Source organism: Protopterus annectens, chromosome 8.part0 (genome assembly GCF_019279795.1).
Source record: "Protopterus annectens isolate FY-2018-M chromosome 8.part0, PAN1.0, whole genome shotgun sequence".
Taxonomy (NCBI): domain Eukaryota; kingdom Metazoa; phylum Chordata; order Ceratodontiformes; family Protopteridae; genus Protopterus; species Protopterus annectens.
In genome coordinates this window covers 1,866,882,313-1,866,900,814 of record NC_056741.1, presented here as the reverse complement: position 1 = coordinate 1,866,900,814, position 18,502 = coordinate 1,866,882,313, and the positions used below count along the sequence as shown (strand labels likewise).

The window sequence follows — 18,502 nt, the reverse complement described above, 5'->3', positions numbered from 1 at the left end:
TTATAGCTAGGCGTCTGTAGTTAGAGGTAATTAGAAGATCTGTCTTCATGCAGGGGAATGAAAAGGATTCTTTACAGAGTTTAGGGACACTGTTTTCTCTGACTGCAATTTATCAAAATGGATATAGGGTATGCTACTTCATCTTCAACAGTTCTGATGCATTCTGGAGGAAGACTGTCCACAACTAAAGTAGTAGATTTCAGTCTATGGAGGTGATTTTTATGATGGAAATAGGCACTGGGTTGGAGGCGAAGGCATTTTCTTTGCTGGTCATTTTAACTGAAATAAACAAGTTAAGGTTGCTTTTATAATTCAGAAGTCATTGACTGAATGAAATGATTGTTAAATTGAGTTACTATATTTTTTTTTATTGGGGGGGTACATGGCATAGGTTCTGTAGATTTACCTGATTTAGGAGGTGAGTTACTGAAGAGTATGGGATTTGTTTGATGTTTTTTCACTAATTTGGTTCAGAAGGATTTTTTGTAATGTCTCATATGATCTTTTACTTGTTTTATTTCTCTAAGTTATTATAGGTCTGAAGTTGATCTATTTTGTAGCCATATTTTCCAAACCTTATCTCTTGCTTTTATAAGTTTTTTGAGTATTCCAGGATAACATGGAGTAGGGTTTGTTCTAACTCTTTTTGCTCTAATATCTAATAGGGTCAAGTCTGCTGAGTATTTTTAAGAAAACTTTGTTAAATTCAGATATGTCATCATCTAGTGGTAAGCATTTAAGTATACTTTAGTTATCATGGTACGGTTCCCATTTGGAATTTGGGTAAGCTATGTGCATCTTTGTGCTGGTGAGTCAGTATGGTTTGGGTGTGGTGTGTTATTAAGTAGATTGGGAGATGGTCACTTAAAGAGTATAGAAGAGTGACAAAAGATCTGTGTTGTTTGGCTAGGATGTGAGATGTGAGATGTATATGTATATATATATATATATATATATATATATATATATATATATATATATATATATACACAAAATTATAATTGATTAGGAGATAATCTTCAATTTCATATTAAACTATTCCTTAAATTATTTAAATTCACTATGCACAACGAAATGTTATTAATTACTGCTCTTCTATTGTTATTAATGGTTAATATTAAAGTAAGAGTATTATGATCAGCAAAAGAAATGGACCTACTTTAACAGAATCAATTTTTGTACTCAAAATACTGAAATAAGTTTTTTGAGTGAAAAGGGCATATGCATAGTGAGTAAAGACCAAGGATTCTAGATCTGCAAAATCATTTCAATCTCTTAGATTCAGTAGCAGTATGTACTTTTTCAGAACCTTGGATAAAGCTAACAGTCAGAGGCTTGTATTAGAACAGGAATTTTCTTTTATTCGAAATACAGCTAAAACCACCCACCAAGTCAATATATATTTTAGGTTATTAGATAAAAAATAATGCAGTTTGTGAATTTAGCTCAAACTTCTTGCATGCAGTACATATTACCAAGGGTAAAGAGTTTATTTTGATATTCAGTTATTACCATTCCAAATGTTTCCATGGCGCCATTGTATTAAAATATAATTTTGAGCATGATAGTATTATTTCTAAATATTAATATGGTCCCCCTCCTTTTCTTTTAATGAAGAATTTTCTAAAATTACATAATTCTTTTAAGCAAATATCTGTGTATCAGTTTCTAATCAATGAGATTCCTGTAGAAATATAATAGCTACATTACTGAGTGTAAAATATTTGATCAAATATTCCCTTTAACAATCATTGTTTAGGCCATTTTTATACAATGCAGCGATTTCTGTTTTTAAATATCAATCATGTAATAGAATGTGATAAATATATTTATTGCAATAAACAGGCCTCTAAAGCTGAATACAAAATCTCCAAGACAGGATTAGAGATGTCATGTTCAGTAGGCTAGGAGGACTAATCTTAGTTGGACATAAATGGGTATGGGGGGTGGTTTCTTGTCATCAAATTTTGAAGATGTAGGTAGCCTCTTAAAGTTGTGCTTATGAGGTCTCTTATGCTCCTAAACTGGAGTATCTTTGTTGCAAAATCTCTGAGGAAGAAGAAGCATATTACCTCCAAAATCTATAATTATGCCTCCAGAACAGGATAACTTATTTGTAAGATGAAATTGATTGCAATTCAAAGTGAAAGCAAACAATATACACAAGATCAGTGCCAGAAGCTGCAATCTGATTTTGCTAATGCTGGAGTTCAAGGAAAAGAAAAAAAATGCATTTTCAGGATGTGTAATTAATATGCAGAAGACTGGGGTAGCATTCACGTATAAACAAGGAGCCATCCGTCTGTAAAACTAGGTGAGTTGCTATATTCCTTCCTTGGTGATAGTGACTCATGAAAGCAGTTTGATTTCATGTTTCTGTCTTCTGTGCTTCTCTGTCATTTCATCCACACATTTTCTTTTGTCTTTCACTACAGGATATCTGCTAAGACCCATTTAAATGAAAATAGGGTTACTGAGGGAACAGCCCATACTGCACTAGCTGACTTGATGGCAGAGTGACAAGATGTTTATCTCCTCTGCTCAGTATAAGGACCCCTAGTGATCTCTCTTTTGGAATACCAACCATAGGAAAGATCAACTGCCAAAGGGTATGTATCTTTTCTTGAAGAAATGCATCGGTTCAGATGCTACAGTAACTGCCTGATGAAGACAGAGGGAGATCATCTGCAGACTTTGCATTGTATCTGGGGCGTGGGTTTGCAAAACAGACAGACATACTAAATAGCAGCACACATATTAACATAATGTAAGTACCATTGTAACTGCACACTGTCTACAGTGGAGTCACACATAGTAAGCATCAGTACCAGACAGCATTGTGATGGCATCATCTTCCCCTTTTGAAGACCAACTCTGCAGTAGCTTAGCAGCTGGGAAGCCTTTCTTTCTGGGGACAGGGTCCCACTCATTAAAAGTTCACACTGGGGTTGCATCGAATGACACTGTGAAATTGGAAATGATAGGTCACCTGAAGTCCAGAGAATTCTGCTGGGTGGGGAAAAAAACTCCCCACTTTGACCATTAAGGTTTTATTTCTGATCCTTCTTAATAGAGAGTATTCAGCAAATATTAATGTGACAAGGAAATGCTTTCGTTAAAAACTGCAAATGTTCTTAAAACCATTCTTTATAGAACACAAAATCCTGACAGGATATATGAAAACAAAATTTCTCAAGAGGCAAGCAGTTTCAAGGTAAGCTTTCTGGCATATTCCAAATTTTATGCTGTGACATGACAGATCATAGATGAAAAAATAATATGTTTCTGGTAAATGTACTCCTCCTGTAGAATGCAAAGTCTTTGAATGCTTCAGTGTTTAGAAGTGCTACCTGAAGGCATGTAGCTATGAGCCTATGTCTGCTGTTATATGCATATAATACGCAAGCTTTTGGAATTAATATAGTATTTTTAAATATGCAGACTTACCATCTTGGTGGTCTTCTTTCACTTTCTTGCTCTCAGCTTTCTTGCTTACTAGATTAAAATTTTGAACACAATTGTTATAAACATGTGACATGTAATCATTTGTTTTCCTATCAGTATCATTCATTTCAAAATTTGTTTATTCGTATTCAGTGAACTGTAAAGGGGGGTATTTTCATCCTGACTAATGTTTTATCACCAAAGCTTATTTCACAGTGAATGACAAATACAGATCAAAACTTATAGATAATTCCTACAATTTTCACAATATGTATCTGCTATAACTGCAAAGTTAAGTGTTAAACACTGCCAATTAATTCTAGCATTTTGCAGGACAGTCAGGAAATATTATCTATGGGTTTATATAAAGTTATTGATGAAATACACTATTGATAATGACATTATTGAGACAAAACTATCAAAATCACAACATACTGAAACATCAAATGATTGACCACTTATCAGAAAATGTAACACATCACAACAAAATCCACTTCTGCCATGGAAACAAGTGTACACATAAATTGCTAATCTGCAGAGAAGTTGTCTTAGGGTAGTTATTTATATATGTATGCACATATGTACATCTGTTTTGTTTTCTAGAGTTGAGAACTGACTATTTTTAGGCCAGCCTGTTGACTGCAAAACATTTGAATACATTATAAGCAGAGAGGCAATACAGTCCATACAGCTAAGAGAAAATTATTCATCGTTTGGACTTTTAACAGGACAGGAAAGGGTATACAGTACATGCAAAGAATGAAATCACATTTTTTCAGATCTACCATATAGAGATATCACTTATAATTGGTCTTAGTAGTACATTCATAGCTAGGGGACATTTTTGTATGCACACACATATTGTATATTGTAGACAAATGTGTCCAGGAATCTACTGACACAAAATGAAACTGTTTCTGGACGTACTTCTTTGCAGGAATCTGTTAATGGTTGAAAGTGAGACTGTTTTGGTGATACTGGCAATTCAGAAAGTGCAGCAGAATGTCACAGTGATGGACTGTGCAACAACACTTTGAGCATTATAATGATTTAGTTGTTTTTAGGGTTGGATAGAAGCAGAAAATGAAGAGTACTGCGCAGAACTGTTCATATGCTAAGATTATGAGCTCTGGGTAGGCATTTAATCACTTCATAACATTGTAGACAGCAAGAGAAAGATGGGGACAGTTGTGAGAGTTTTGCAAAAGAATGGGATTGCTATAGCTAGATGTACTGTTTGGGACACTTGCTGCTGTGTGTTTTGGCTCCACTCTTAAATACATTTGGGAAGTCAAGACTTTTGTGAAATACAAATTGAAAGCTTTTCATTAGCAGAACAAAATGCAAGACTGTGTAGTATAATGTAAGACTTTTTGTGATCCCTGGAAGAAATAGATCTAAACTGCACAGTCATTTTTTTTTCTTCTCAGAAAGTTCTTTTTTCATGCAAGAACTTTCGCAGAATAAAAAAGATGACTGTGCAGTTTAGAGCTGCTGATACTGAAGAAATGGTGTTAAGAAAGGACTTTGAACAATATTGTCTTTTTGTATATGATGTATATGTATGATGACAGAAATGTTTGGAATGGGGCATGGAAGGTATATGTTGTATTAACTGTAAAAAATGAAACATTACTCACATACCAAGTGTAATTAATGTTCTTAGATTAAACAAAGGGAAAATGTGAAATATTGGCGAGAGCCTGAAAATGGCCCAGCAAATTTTTTTTCCTGGAAATGAAATCGCTGTTCCATGTCTTCTGGCTTTCAAGCTTTCGCTTTTAAAGGGTCGATAAATCAGCGTTCACTATTTTAAGCATTCACTGATTTAGTATAGACCCCAAAGAAATGCATTTGTAAATAGTGCTATTCCTGCATGGAGTGAACCATGTCCATTTACACATAGCTTTAACAGCAGTGCACCTTGCATATTCATGAAGGCACATTACTGCTAAGGCTAAGCAGACACGAACACTACTGAGTACAGGGGGTGTGTTTTAGTAGTGCCCGCACATCCAACAAATCCCCTGCACTCTGAAAGTGTCGTACAGTACTTCTGAAAGCATCTATTTAGATAGGAAAAATGCAGGGGGTGTGTGACAGGTACTGACACACACCCCTGCATTGTCAAAGTGCCATACGCGTCCACAGACACTGAAAACAGCTATTTAGATAGGAAGCAACCTGTCACACACCCCCTGCAATATGAAAGTGCCTTATGGCACCTTTAACATGTCTCAACCTCTCAGAGCAAATAACTGGCTAAAGCCGAAAATGATGGGGGAACAAATAGGGACAGATCATAAATACTGCCCTTACAAACACAGAAGGTTGATAGAAGAACAGGGTTTGCACTACTATAACAACATGTACAGAAGGATTAGAAGTCTGAAACTCAAATGTAAGCCATTATTTAGTGACTTCAATCCTGATATTGCCCATACAGACCTAGACAGTTGATAGAATGGCAGGTAGTGCATTACCAAATATGCTTTACCAAATATACCAAAAGTGCTTTTATTTTTTTTTTCCTTTCTAAGTTAAGTTTAAGCGTAGCTGAGTGGGTTTGCACGTTACAGCCCTCTGCTCAGCTTTGCTTAAACATCTCATAGGAGCTAAATAAAAATGTATAGCTACAATCTAACAATGAGATAGCATAGTGGTTAGATTTCTAGCTTAGCATGCAGGCGTACATGATTTGAGTACCAAGCAAGGCACTTTAGTTTTACATGGGAAAACATTGTTAAAATGTATTCTTTTATGTTAAATTATCTAGTAAATGATATTTGTTACCCAGGGTAGTGTAGCTGGTCCAAAATGGAAGTGTGAGTGCATATAACATGTGAAATCACCCATAGATACACAGTTGTCCCATGCAGTATAGTCACACCCCAGGTAATGTAAATAAAGCACAGAGGAGGATGTCATGTAAAGTAAATCATATACACTTCATAATATGTCAGTAATGTTGAATTAATCTTCCTGATATTTTTTTAAAATGAAAACTGAGCGATGCTAAGCAGTGCTCAGCTATGCTAAGCACAGCTAAGCAGTGCTCAGCTATGCTTAGCCGGTTTAAGTACTGCTTAGGCATAAATTCTAATCAGCACTTAGCTCAGCTAAGCAGAGTTGTGCACTGTTAAGCAGTGCTCAGCAATTACTCCTTTAAGCACTGTTCAACTCAGCTTAGTGAATTTGTGCACTGCTTAGCTGCACTTAGCATTTTCAAAATGGTCCAATGACAGCAAAGGGTGGGAATATGGCCTTATTTAAATCGCACAGGTAGGAATACAGCCATAATCTGTTGTAGTTTGATCTATGGAGGAAACATGTCTGGCATTGGAGACAGCATGTGCTTTCAGGTGCAGCACTGGGGCATTCAGGAGTCCAGGGTCATGGCTGGGTTCTTTGTAGAAAACCATGATGACAGACTGCTGCAGGGCTCTTAGTACAAGGCCTGGGACCATCTGGCATGTGATCTCACCAGTTACACAGGAATCTCCTGAACTGGTGAGCAGGTACGGCATCACTATGCTGACCTAAAGCAGAGAAAGGGGGAGCTCTTTGCCCAGTGGATGCAAGATGCCCAGGCACAGAATGCTCCAGTAGTTAGTAAGTATTTCATACATAGCTGTACCAAATCCAAGCATGAGTATGTGATAGACAGGTATGCATAATGTTTGTTTTGCCCCCTATAGCTGCAGCAGAAAGGGCTAGTAATGCAGAGGCCTATGCTGACAGACTGACAAGGCTGCAGCAACAGGCTGATGAGTACAGATCTACCTTTCAGTATATACTGAAAATAAATAAGGAGTAAGTCATGTACTGCCAGTAGGTGTAGTGTGTTCTGTGTCTAATGAGTTAATAAAAGTTTGCCAGACTAATATTGATTCATAGTTTAGTACTAAGCTAACTGCCCTTGCGAGACATTTTAAGCCTAGCCAATTATCCCTTGTGAGACTCAAACCCTGCACCTTGTGTTGGTAAGGCAAACACCTTAGCCATTAAGCCACCTTCCCAACCCTAAAGGTTGCTCCTTCCCAAGGAGACATACACACATACAGTTGGTAAGTGCAGGATTCGAACCCCTATCTAACTACATTATGATACTACAGCAGTACACATTTACACAACGCTCTATACACATTACTGAGCTACAGGATATGCAGTAGTAAAGCACTGTGTCATATGAGTACAATAAAGACCTAAACCACAAACTGTTGTGTTTACTTTGGTATGTTGTTGCACAAATAGAATGTGTACAGGTTCTTCACAGCAAATATGGCTTTGACAGCATGAATTTACTGAGGTTGTTCTGAGAACCAGCTATTATTCAAAACAGTAGAGTGTGGAGCTGTAAAACAAGATATAAATGAAATATGAAATATGTTATGCACTAAGATCTGAACCCTGAATAGTAATGTCTAATGTATTATAGTGTGTCCCCTGCAGCATTGTCTTATGTTAACCTTTGCTTTCCAGAATGTATTGTGTCAAAGGATTAATACAAAGTACGCTATCTGTCATGCATGAATCCCAGGATTACAAGGTCAGACTGTCTAACCCACAGAGTAATAGCCAGAAATCAGTCAAACAAGTGACAACAGTTCCCTAGTAGCTTAGTGTGATGAGAAATAGCCTTGTTGCTCATTTTAGCACACCCAGACATGGTTCAAATTCAGGGAGTGGTACTGAGATGTGTGCATATACACTCAAGAAATCTTGAATATTTGTAGAAACAGTCAGATAGTGGTAACAGATATTTTCACCACAGGTCTTGCAGGTAAAGAAACATCTGTAGTAGTTGTAGGAAGGGAATACCAGTACAAAGTGTACAACTGTCCCACTGTCCAACCCCATGCCTGCAAATGACAGCAGGATAGGTACATATACTATGCACTCTTCCCGACACGTCTCTCAAGTGTCATGCTGTCATGGCTAGTGGTCATAGCTGCCAATGACCTTGGACACAGATAGAAATCCAGGTGAAGTATGCCTGTAGCAGACACACACAACATCAATGCAGGGTACCCCTTCTTTATCAGATATGTAACCCTGACATGTACAAGCCCACCTAGTAATGTAGCCATAGTTCTCCCAGTCTGCCCCACCATTACAGGTTGACAGTTTGACAGGTATGTAAGTACTAGAGAAGCTATGGGCCATAGGTAGATGCAAAGTGAGGGCAGACCTGTAGAATACTGAGCAGTAGTGTTGTGAAAAATAGAAGCCTATACAGTTGTTAATTGACTTTCTCTCTCCCTTCACCCCTCATCTGCAACACTAATTAGTATTTATATACTACAGGTATGTTTTTCTCAAAACTTAATGTTGGGACTTCTGTTCTATTACTGTTCATATATTTAATTGGTTGCATATTAACATACCATGTTCAAATACCACTGTTGGTGTCCTATTGCCATAAATTTAACTGACATGCTGTTACAGTGCTTACTGTTGTTCCATTTATGCATGTGTTCTCTTTGCTATGCAACTGTTTCATATCTGTTGGTTTGGGTTAATTGGAACACCCATGCATGTTGTTATAACTAATTTTGAAATGTTTTGTTCATGACTAACCATATATATCTTGGATAACCTCAACACTGTACCACGTTTGGGAAGGCAGATCCTGGTGGATCCGCCTGTCCCATCTCATCTGGCCATGGCACCGGGTCCTAGCATGTCTGGGACCCAGCCTGGAACTTCCTCATCTGCTGGTCCTGCACCACCTTCTGGTAGAACCACCTCAGGGGACAGGCCTACCCCCCCAGGTGCTCTCAGAGAGGAGCCTGTCACCCGCCATAAATTCCAGGGTATGGCACACAGTATCATCCGCTCTGAGTTGGATGGATGGCTGCAACAGATGGAGGTCTGCCTGGCCCACCTGGAGGGGGAGGCTGCCCTTGTTGTTCAGCCCCCAGCACAGCCACCTTTGGGGTCATGAAGCTGCAGTGGTAAATGCCCATGTGTGGGAACCTCAGTCTCACTGTATCCATTTGGGGGCTCATGGGCTTCTGATTCCCAAACACACTCTTTGTCCAAAGTGTTTACCCCCCTCATGTGTCATATACTGCCCCTGTCTGCTGTCTTGTATGTCTTGTCTGTCTGTTAATGCCACCTATCCTACCCAACCTACTTCCCCAAACATACCTACAGCCCTTCCCCAACATCCTACTCTCACCTTAATAAAAACAAGAAAAGGGCATCTCTCCTGCAAAAAAAGCATTGTCCCATGCATAACTCTACAGTTCACCCCCATGTCCAGTGAAATAAATCAATCAACACTCAAATTATTCTACAAATGTATGTTGCCAACACCCCTACCTGTGGGGTGTGAGGCTGTAAATTCCAAATGTTCCGCAACAGTCACAACTGTTGCTGCAGTAGAAATGTAGAGCAATGGTCCTTTCCCACACCCATCCTGCACATCCCTAGCTGGTTTTCCCTAATGTTTTACCTCCTGTCTGCCCCCATTTCACCACTTTCCTATCCGTCTTTTTTCTTTTCATTATTTAAAATTAGCGTGGGTGTAAGTGAGAATAAGCACCACTAAGCAAAGCTAAGAGGACTTAAAGTATCTGTTAGCATCCCTTAGAGTCACGCAAAACCATGCACCCACTTACAACTGCTTAAAACTGCTTTAATCACTCTGTCTCCATCAGCCCTTGTTCTGCCCAGCAAAAAAATAAGCAGCCCTGCCAAGTCTAAAAGCTAGAATGCAGTGCACTACAGTCACATCAACATACCACTACATAATCTGAACTGTGGGAATTTGTAAAGCTTTTACAAACATATTATGCACTGTGGTCATTTAACATTAATGAAAAAAAAAAGTCAACACTACCAAGTCTCAAACCCCGGACCCTGTGCAGTACTATCACAGCAAAATACCTCTACACCATCTCAGTTGTGGAAATTTTAATGCTTTTACAAACATATCATGCACTACAGTCATTTAACATATGGGAAAAATACACATCCTTAGTACTTATATATATATATATATATATATATATATATATATATATATATATATATGTATATACACACACACACATATATATATATATATATATATATATATATGTGTGTGTGTGTGTGTGTGTGTAGACATATATATATATATATATATATATATATATATATATATATATATATATATATATATATACATACATACATATGGTTCCCCTTCATAATCTCGAATTACTGAATACTCGAAAATTCAGTAACTCGAAATTGTAAAGTCAAACCAGCAAAAATCCCGAAACCTACAAGCACGAAAACAAAAAACCCCGAACGTACAGAACACATACACCACACAACACGCACACCATACAACCAACATCACATAAACTACAAGCCCTACACTACATGGACGCCCCCCTGCACCCCCATGTGGGGGGCTGCACCCCCACCCCCTATTTATATATTCTAACTCTGATATCACACTAATACACAAAATAAAAAACACACAGATATGTTAGACTGCCTCGCACACACACACAAATACAGACACATCCAACAGTCACACTCATACACCCGCCTCCCTACCCTAACCCACACACACAACTTACAAAACACACACATACACTTACTTATCTTCACTTCCATAAAACATCCCGACTCACACACTTCCCATCCTGTAGCTGACATGCATAAGCACAAATTCGAGATATTTTAATTTGCGCTTATGCAGATTTGCGCTTATGGGTTTTCGACTTTACAGTCTAGAGTTACTGAATTTCAAGCATATATGTACATATATATATATATATATATATATATAAAGAGAGAGAGAGAGAGAGATCCTCAACCTTTTACTGTAAGACATCTATAAAAAAGCCGACAAAGTGGGGGATAAAGGGCAAACAATAGTGACATATTTGAAATATGGCTGTTATAAGCATAGATGTCTGGTAGAGTAGCATGGTTTGTTTTAACATATATTTTCTGATGTATGTCAGGTCTGAACCGCAAATGATTGTCATCATTTATTGATGTCATTGCTCACATCATCCCAATGATTTGTCAGAAACCCACAACTGTTATGGGGAACAGACCAAATACATGAGCCACGCATCAGGACAGTGTATAGATATCTGGACAGTGGAGAGGTATGACTGCAGTCATGTAACAGAAGGGAAATAACACTGAGAGCTGCCAACCATTTCACCCAGCACCTTCTGAACTATAGTCAGACTAACACGACACTACCCCAAATCAGCTCTGGGGAATTACTCATGCATTTGTAAATATATCATGCACTACAGGGCTCTAACTGTAGGGAAAAGTAGACATCAGTGAGAAATTCTCCACCCTCAACCATTCGCACCACAGTCACATCAACATACTAGTACCCCAACTGAACTCTAGAGTATAATAACTTTCAACAAACATATCCTGGCTGCCAGCCACACACTACACCAACATATACTGCCCAACGTCACAGTCTACTGGGAATCCTGAGGTGTTACAGGACATGTTTCAGTCTGCCCCTGCAAACATATACACCTGATAGACCACCAGAAACTGTAGCAGCATGCACAGTCAGACAGAAAATGATCTATGACACTCACATCTGCCACTCTCCCTACTCAGCCCAACAAACATTTACACCCTACACTGCTACACAATCGTGACAGTCTGTTAATGGCCAGACATACATAACTCTCCACTGTATGGATTTCCACAGAATGTCCAGGGTGTGGGACCATATTTATGACGACTGCCACATACCACTTCCGGGAGTCTGCTAAGTAACTGGGATGATATCATGAGTGAAGTCAGTAAATAATGATATACCATACTACTGAACCTCTTACTGTAAGACATCTGGACAAAGCCTGACATACCTGGGGGACAGTGAGCTGAAAAGAGGGGCGTATCTCACATAATGGTATTACAAACTGAAACAGTTGCTGGTGTTACAGGGTCTGTTATAACATAGCATCTCTGAAGTATATGATGTCTGAAACACAAAATGGATGTCAACATTTACTGACTTCAATCCTCACATTATCCTACTGATTTCTTAAAAACAGAAATTGTCTGAGGGACAGACCAAACAAAAAAGGCAAACCTCTGGGCATTCTGTGGATGTCTGGACAGTTGAGAGGTATGTCAGAGACATATCACTGTCAGATGTCAATTCACGCAGAAAATGCATGTCCAGACAAACCCTGTTAACCTAGCAATCTTCTATGTGTATAACAGCAATACTTACTTACAATATGTACCCAATTCTGGAACTTTATCCTCCATTTTGTTGGGCTGTCTCCACATTTCCTGTTCTGAGAGGTATTTCCGCCTACCTTCTGTGAAGTTGTAGGCCCCACACCTCTATAATGTCCTCCTCACAGGCAGGGAAAAGGGGCAAGGCCCACATGAAGGACTTAATTATAGCACTATGCTGCTATGGCATTGGCTAATGGAAAGCCAACACAGCTACTATGGATACAAGTAGCAAGTGGGAGACACCAATTGGTGCACAGACCATCACCTGCTCATGAGCATTACCTACAAAAGGCAAGCTGTTGCCTATGCAAAACAGGTATGAACCCATCTACACAAACACAGACTGTGACTACACAAACCTAAATATTTGGATTATTCTGAGGAAACTCGTCTGCACTATAACAGCACAAGAGACATCCCAAGTGCAGTTAACTGTTGACAAAACACCTACTCAAATCACAGCTAGCTACAGACCTCCAACCATGACTCTGGACACCCACTACACCTATCTGGACTTGCTTGACTCTGTCAATATTCAACCCTCTACCCTGCTCCTGGGTGACTTTAACTGCCCAACCATAGTGTGCACAACCTATTCTACCTGAACATGAACGAACAGAGATTCCTCGGCTTTGTCAATGTCAATGCATTCTATCAGCTGGTCAGCACTCCTATGACAGGTGGAAATATCCTGTACCTGGTCCTAACCAACATAAGTAGCCACTGTAGCACTCTTACAGTGTCATCCTCCTTGGTAAGATCTGACCACATAGCCATCACTGCTGAGGTCACCATCTCCCATGCCTCCCCCCTTGTCAGGGTCAAACAAAAAACACTTCCCAAAACTGACTATACATCTCATCAGAGCAGGTATAAGTAGCTTTACAGTTGCCGTCCCATCAGCTGGAACTAGCAGTAGTGTCCAAGCCTACATCAGAATACTATGTGGGCACATACATAGTTGTATGGACTCGGCAATACCTGACGAGAAAAAAACATTTTCCTTCAAGGTAGGGTAAACCTCTGTGATGGAGAGCAGCAATATACAAACTCCATAACAGGTGGAAATAATTGCTAGACAGGACCAAAAAGGAGCAGGTGCCAAATTGGAAGCAATGTCACCTTTGTCTGAACAAGCAAATAAAATCACATGTGGATTACCCTAAGTCTAACTTTGAGTGCAAATTGGACACAGCCACCAAGGCCAATCAGTAGGCCTTCCACACATATGTCTGCAGTCCTAGAGGCAACACCCAAATCTGCTCTACAGTGGTGGTCAATAACACCACATACACATACGGCATAGATATAGGCAACCTGCTGCAGACAGGTTAAGTGCAAAAATCACCCTCCTGTCCTCCCATCGGTACGCATAGACATGCACAGCACCTTCCCCCCTCCCCTCATCATCAGGAAGCAGGTCTGTAATGTCTTCTTAAAGGCAACAAACAGAAGTCTCCATAAGTCTGATACAATCCCTGGCTGCATCCTACATGAACTCAGGCATGAGCTCTCAGCTCCATTACACACTGCAGTCAACCAAATCCTGAGCACCAGTGTCATCCCATCTGCACAGAGGACAGCCACTGTCATCCCTGTACACAAAGGTGGAACAATCCACTGACCCAGCCAATCATATGCACATCAGCCTAACTAGCCTGATCTGCCAGGACATGGAAGGCAATATCAAGGACTTTATAAACAGGGACATCAGTAGCCTCATAATGCTTGAGCCCACACAGTGTGATATTGTCAAAGGGAGATCAGGTCTGTTAAACCTGGTCGACTTCTTTGAAGTGGTCAACAAACACAAGGACAAGAGGAAGATGATGCACATTGCCTACCTTCACCTAGCCCCCAAAACTCTCACAATAATCCCCAGGTGGCCGTAATGCATAAGTCTACACAGCTAGGCATCAACCTGTAAGTTACCAGATGAGTAGCTAATTGGCTCAATGATAGTACCCACTCAGTCAAAGTAGTGGAAGTCACCTCTAGTAGTAGACTCTGACAGAGCAGTGTACCCCAAGGATCGGTTTGGGGGGCTCTACTGTTTGAGATATACATTTTTGAGGTAAAAGACAAAGCCAATGGTCTGTGGCTGACCAGGTTTACAGATGATTGCAAGCTGGCCACTGTCTTACATTCCCCTACTGATGTGAGCATCCTCCAAGAGGCCCTTTCTCAAATTAATGACTGGTGCCAGAAGCATTGCCTCAAACTGAATGCCAGGAGATGCATCCTTTTCCCTGTTGTGGTAGATGTCATTCACGCTAATTATGACAGTAATAACAATGTACTGAGCATACAATCAGGTGTGAGACAACTTGTGCACCAAGATTGGTAGCAACCTGACAGTTTCCCACATCAGTGTATGGAAGGCTGTCTACATGGCCCACCTAACAAATATGGGCATGTCATCCAGGAACCAGGACGCCACAACATCCCTGTTCGCCACCCTTATCAGACGCAGTACCAAGTACAATGGCTCCTTTGGCATGTACCTTGCCAAGCAAATGCAGCTTTTGCAGAGACCACAGAGGTTCCTGACCAAGCAAATCCAAGGTCTGCAACACCTATCCTGTTCAGATAGGATGAAAACTCTGTCGCTGTACTCAGTATCATACAGGCTGATCAGACGGAAACAACCAACAGACCCAGTGCAATATCCAATGAACAAGAAGATGTGGGATTCAAAGAATCGTTAGTTTTAAATTTGTCAAGAAAGACATTAAGCGAGCTTGAAATAAGAGTACTTAATAAAGGTTTATCCTTTATTCCTGCAAGGAATGCAGATATTTCACAAACATTAATAGATTTGAAAGTTTTTACTAGAAATGTTATGCTTAAATTGATGAATCCAGAAAATGAGAATATGCATATTTATGGTTTTAAAAGGTTGAATAATTTTGTACCTGTGAATCATCCCATTCTCGAAGCATATGCTAGGATTTGTGAAGGTGAGTTACATAATTTATTTGATGAAGGGGGGTACGGCAAATGTTTTCACAATCTTACAAATGCAGAACAGAAAGGCCTTAATTTGATAAAAGGAGACAGTATTATTGTCATTTGACCTGCTGATAAAGGTGGTATGATAGTAGTAATGGATAGAGAATACTATTATAATTCAGTTAAAAATATGCTTGGAGAAGGGGATGCATACCGTAAAATAACTTTGGGATATATTAGCTCCATTATTAGGAGCATTCAGATAAGCTTAAATAAGAATTTAATGAGTTATTCTATTACCACAGAGGTGATGCAGTTTTTTACAGTGGATTACCCGACTGTACCCATGTTGCAAGCATCACCAAAAGTGCATAAAAGTTTGGTTGACCTACCCTTTAGGCCTATTGTGGCAGGTAGAGGGTGGGCAACCGAACCATTTTCAATTTTTATAGAGAAACAAGTGAGACCTGTCTTAGACAAATCTGACATCATATTAAGAGACACTAAACATTTTCTACATGATTTGTATAAATATACCAGTACAAATGTTTTAAGTAAATCTGTTTTGTTAGTAACATTGGATGTAGTGTCATTGTTTATAGTTATACCCAATGAACAAGGTATTGAGTTCATGAGAAGGTATTTGAGACAGAGAAGCAGCTATGAAGACAAACAAATCAGATTAATATGTAGTTTTATGGAAATAGTACTGAAAAATAATGTTTTTCTCTTTGATGGTCAATACTATTTACAACAACATGGGGTAGCCAATAGTTATGCAAACTCAGTTGTGGCACAATGGGAAACTGAGAAAGTGTTCTGTACTGATATTTTTACTAAATTTGTTAAATTTTATCGTCGTTTTGTAGATGACATGTTTTTGATTTGGGAGGGGACTGAATAACAGTTAAAAGTTTTGTGGAGTTTCTACATACTATGTCTGACTTCATTAAATTTACTATTAAGTTTTCATCGGATATGGTTGAATTTCTAGATGTCATGGTTATTAGGGTATAGGATCTATCCTTTACTACTAGTCTCTATAGGAAAGAATGTTATAGGAATAATATTTTACATAAAGACAGTATGCACCCTAGAAAGACTTTTAAAAATGTGGTTAAAGGAGATTACAGCATAAGGATGAGGGAATTCAGGAAGGAATAGAACAACTGGGAAACATTGTTGGAGCTAGGGGATATAAAACTAATGAGACTAGGCAAATATTGAATAAAGTAAAGGATATGAGAGAAGGAAGGGTGAAACCATATTTTAGACAAACAGAAACAGAGGAAACAGGTGTGACTAAGTTTAAGAAAGAGGGATGTGGGCAAGTTAAGTATGCTATGTGTTATACTAGCAATGTTAATAGTATTAAGCAGATCATTGAGAGGAATTGGCCTATTCTTCTAACAGATGAAAAGATTGCTAAACTAGTGGGTAATAACCCAAGTTACTGTTATAAGAATTGTCAATCTATGACAAAACTACTTTGTTATCCTGATAGGGGTAAGGATATGAGTAAAATATGTGAAGGGACATATCCATGTGGTAAATGTAAATACTGTGAATATATAGACCCAGAATCTTTGGATTTTTTTACATCCAGACACTGGGAAGTTGTACAAGTTTAATGTGAAGGCCAATTGTAATACTAAACACATAGTTTATATGGCGAGATGCATATGTTGCTCAAAGTTTTATATAGGGAAGACAGATCGTACTCTCAAAGAATGTGTGAGAGAACACTTATATAGTGTTAAGAATGGAAATAGGAATAATGCTATAACTAAGTATGTTTTGAACAGTAGACTTGAACATGATTTTAAATTTAGAGTATTTGAAGTTATATATGAAATGGCCAGAAGGGGGAATATTGAAAATAAAACTGAAGAGGCTGAGTTAAGATGGATTTTGAAACTTAGGGCTGATAAGGGAGCTGGATTTAATGAAGTGGTCTCTATTAAACCTGTATTAAAAACTAGGGGTTTGCCTAGGTTATTTGTGCACATATGAGTTTGCATTAACTATAGTAGGGACTGCATATTTGTTATATATCCAACAAAGTGTTATGTGTCATTAAAGGAACATGGAGAATGATGTCATTGGTGAATGGGAGGGATGATGCATATGACTGGATGCTTTAAACTTGAAGTATTTTATAAGTGTATGTTTTATTGATGTGTGTTATAAAGGTCTGAAGAAGCCACGTTGATGTGGTGAAAGTGCTTACCTGAATAAAGTATGACTGGGTTTTATATGCTCGATGTGCTTCATTTTGCCTATAAGTACTTAATTTTATTGTGTCTTGGCATATTTTACTACGGCATACATTTACTTGTGGACTGCTTTTGCTTGGTTATTAATTTAGTTATGTTTTCTTCCTCTCACAGGTGAACATGGGGGTTGGTGTCTCTCCCCCTCACAACCTGATGTCAGTGTGTCAGCGGACACTCATGATGATGGTGGTCATAGTAAGGCACAGGTGGGGTTGTCTGGGCTGACTGTACCATTGGTAGGTATCCCATTGTCACTCACAATGTCCCCGCACACAGTCAGTATGCCCACACATACCCAGTCCCCAGCAGCCACAGATAATGGACAGTTTGAGGGTGGTGGCATGAACCAGGCTAGTGTGATGACTATGGCAATTGTGAGTGTAGACACTAGCCATAGCCAGAGAGCAGGTGAGTTCACACACAGGCAGATGGACAGGGGTGCTCGACAGATGACTGCCCCTGTTGCAAGTGTCACAGCAGGTGTCACCAGACGCATGTTACAGTCCATCATGGAGGTACAGGTGTGCACTGACTGCAACACCAGACAGATGCTCAGGGTCATGAATGCAGTGCTTCCTGCTATGCCTGAT

General features: G+C 39.1%; 1 protein-coding gene across 1 annotated transcript in view; it reads right to left on the bottom strand.

Annotated features, from left to right (window-relative positions):
- The window catches only part of LOC122809688 (von Willebrand factor A domain-containing protein 5A-like), a gene marked incomplete in the record, with an annotated part of 1,061,360 nt that overhangs the window by 12,676 nt on the left and 1,030,182 nt on the right, over positions 1-18,502 (bottom strand). Inside the window, 1 exon segment of the mRNA XM_044081364.1 lies at positions 3,448-3,495. Within this exon segment, the coding sequence (XP_043937299.1) occupies positions 3,448-3,495 (48 nt within the window).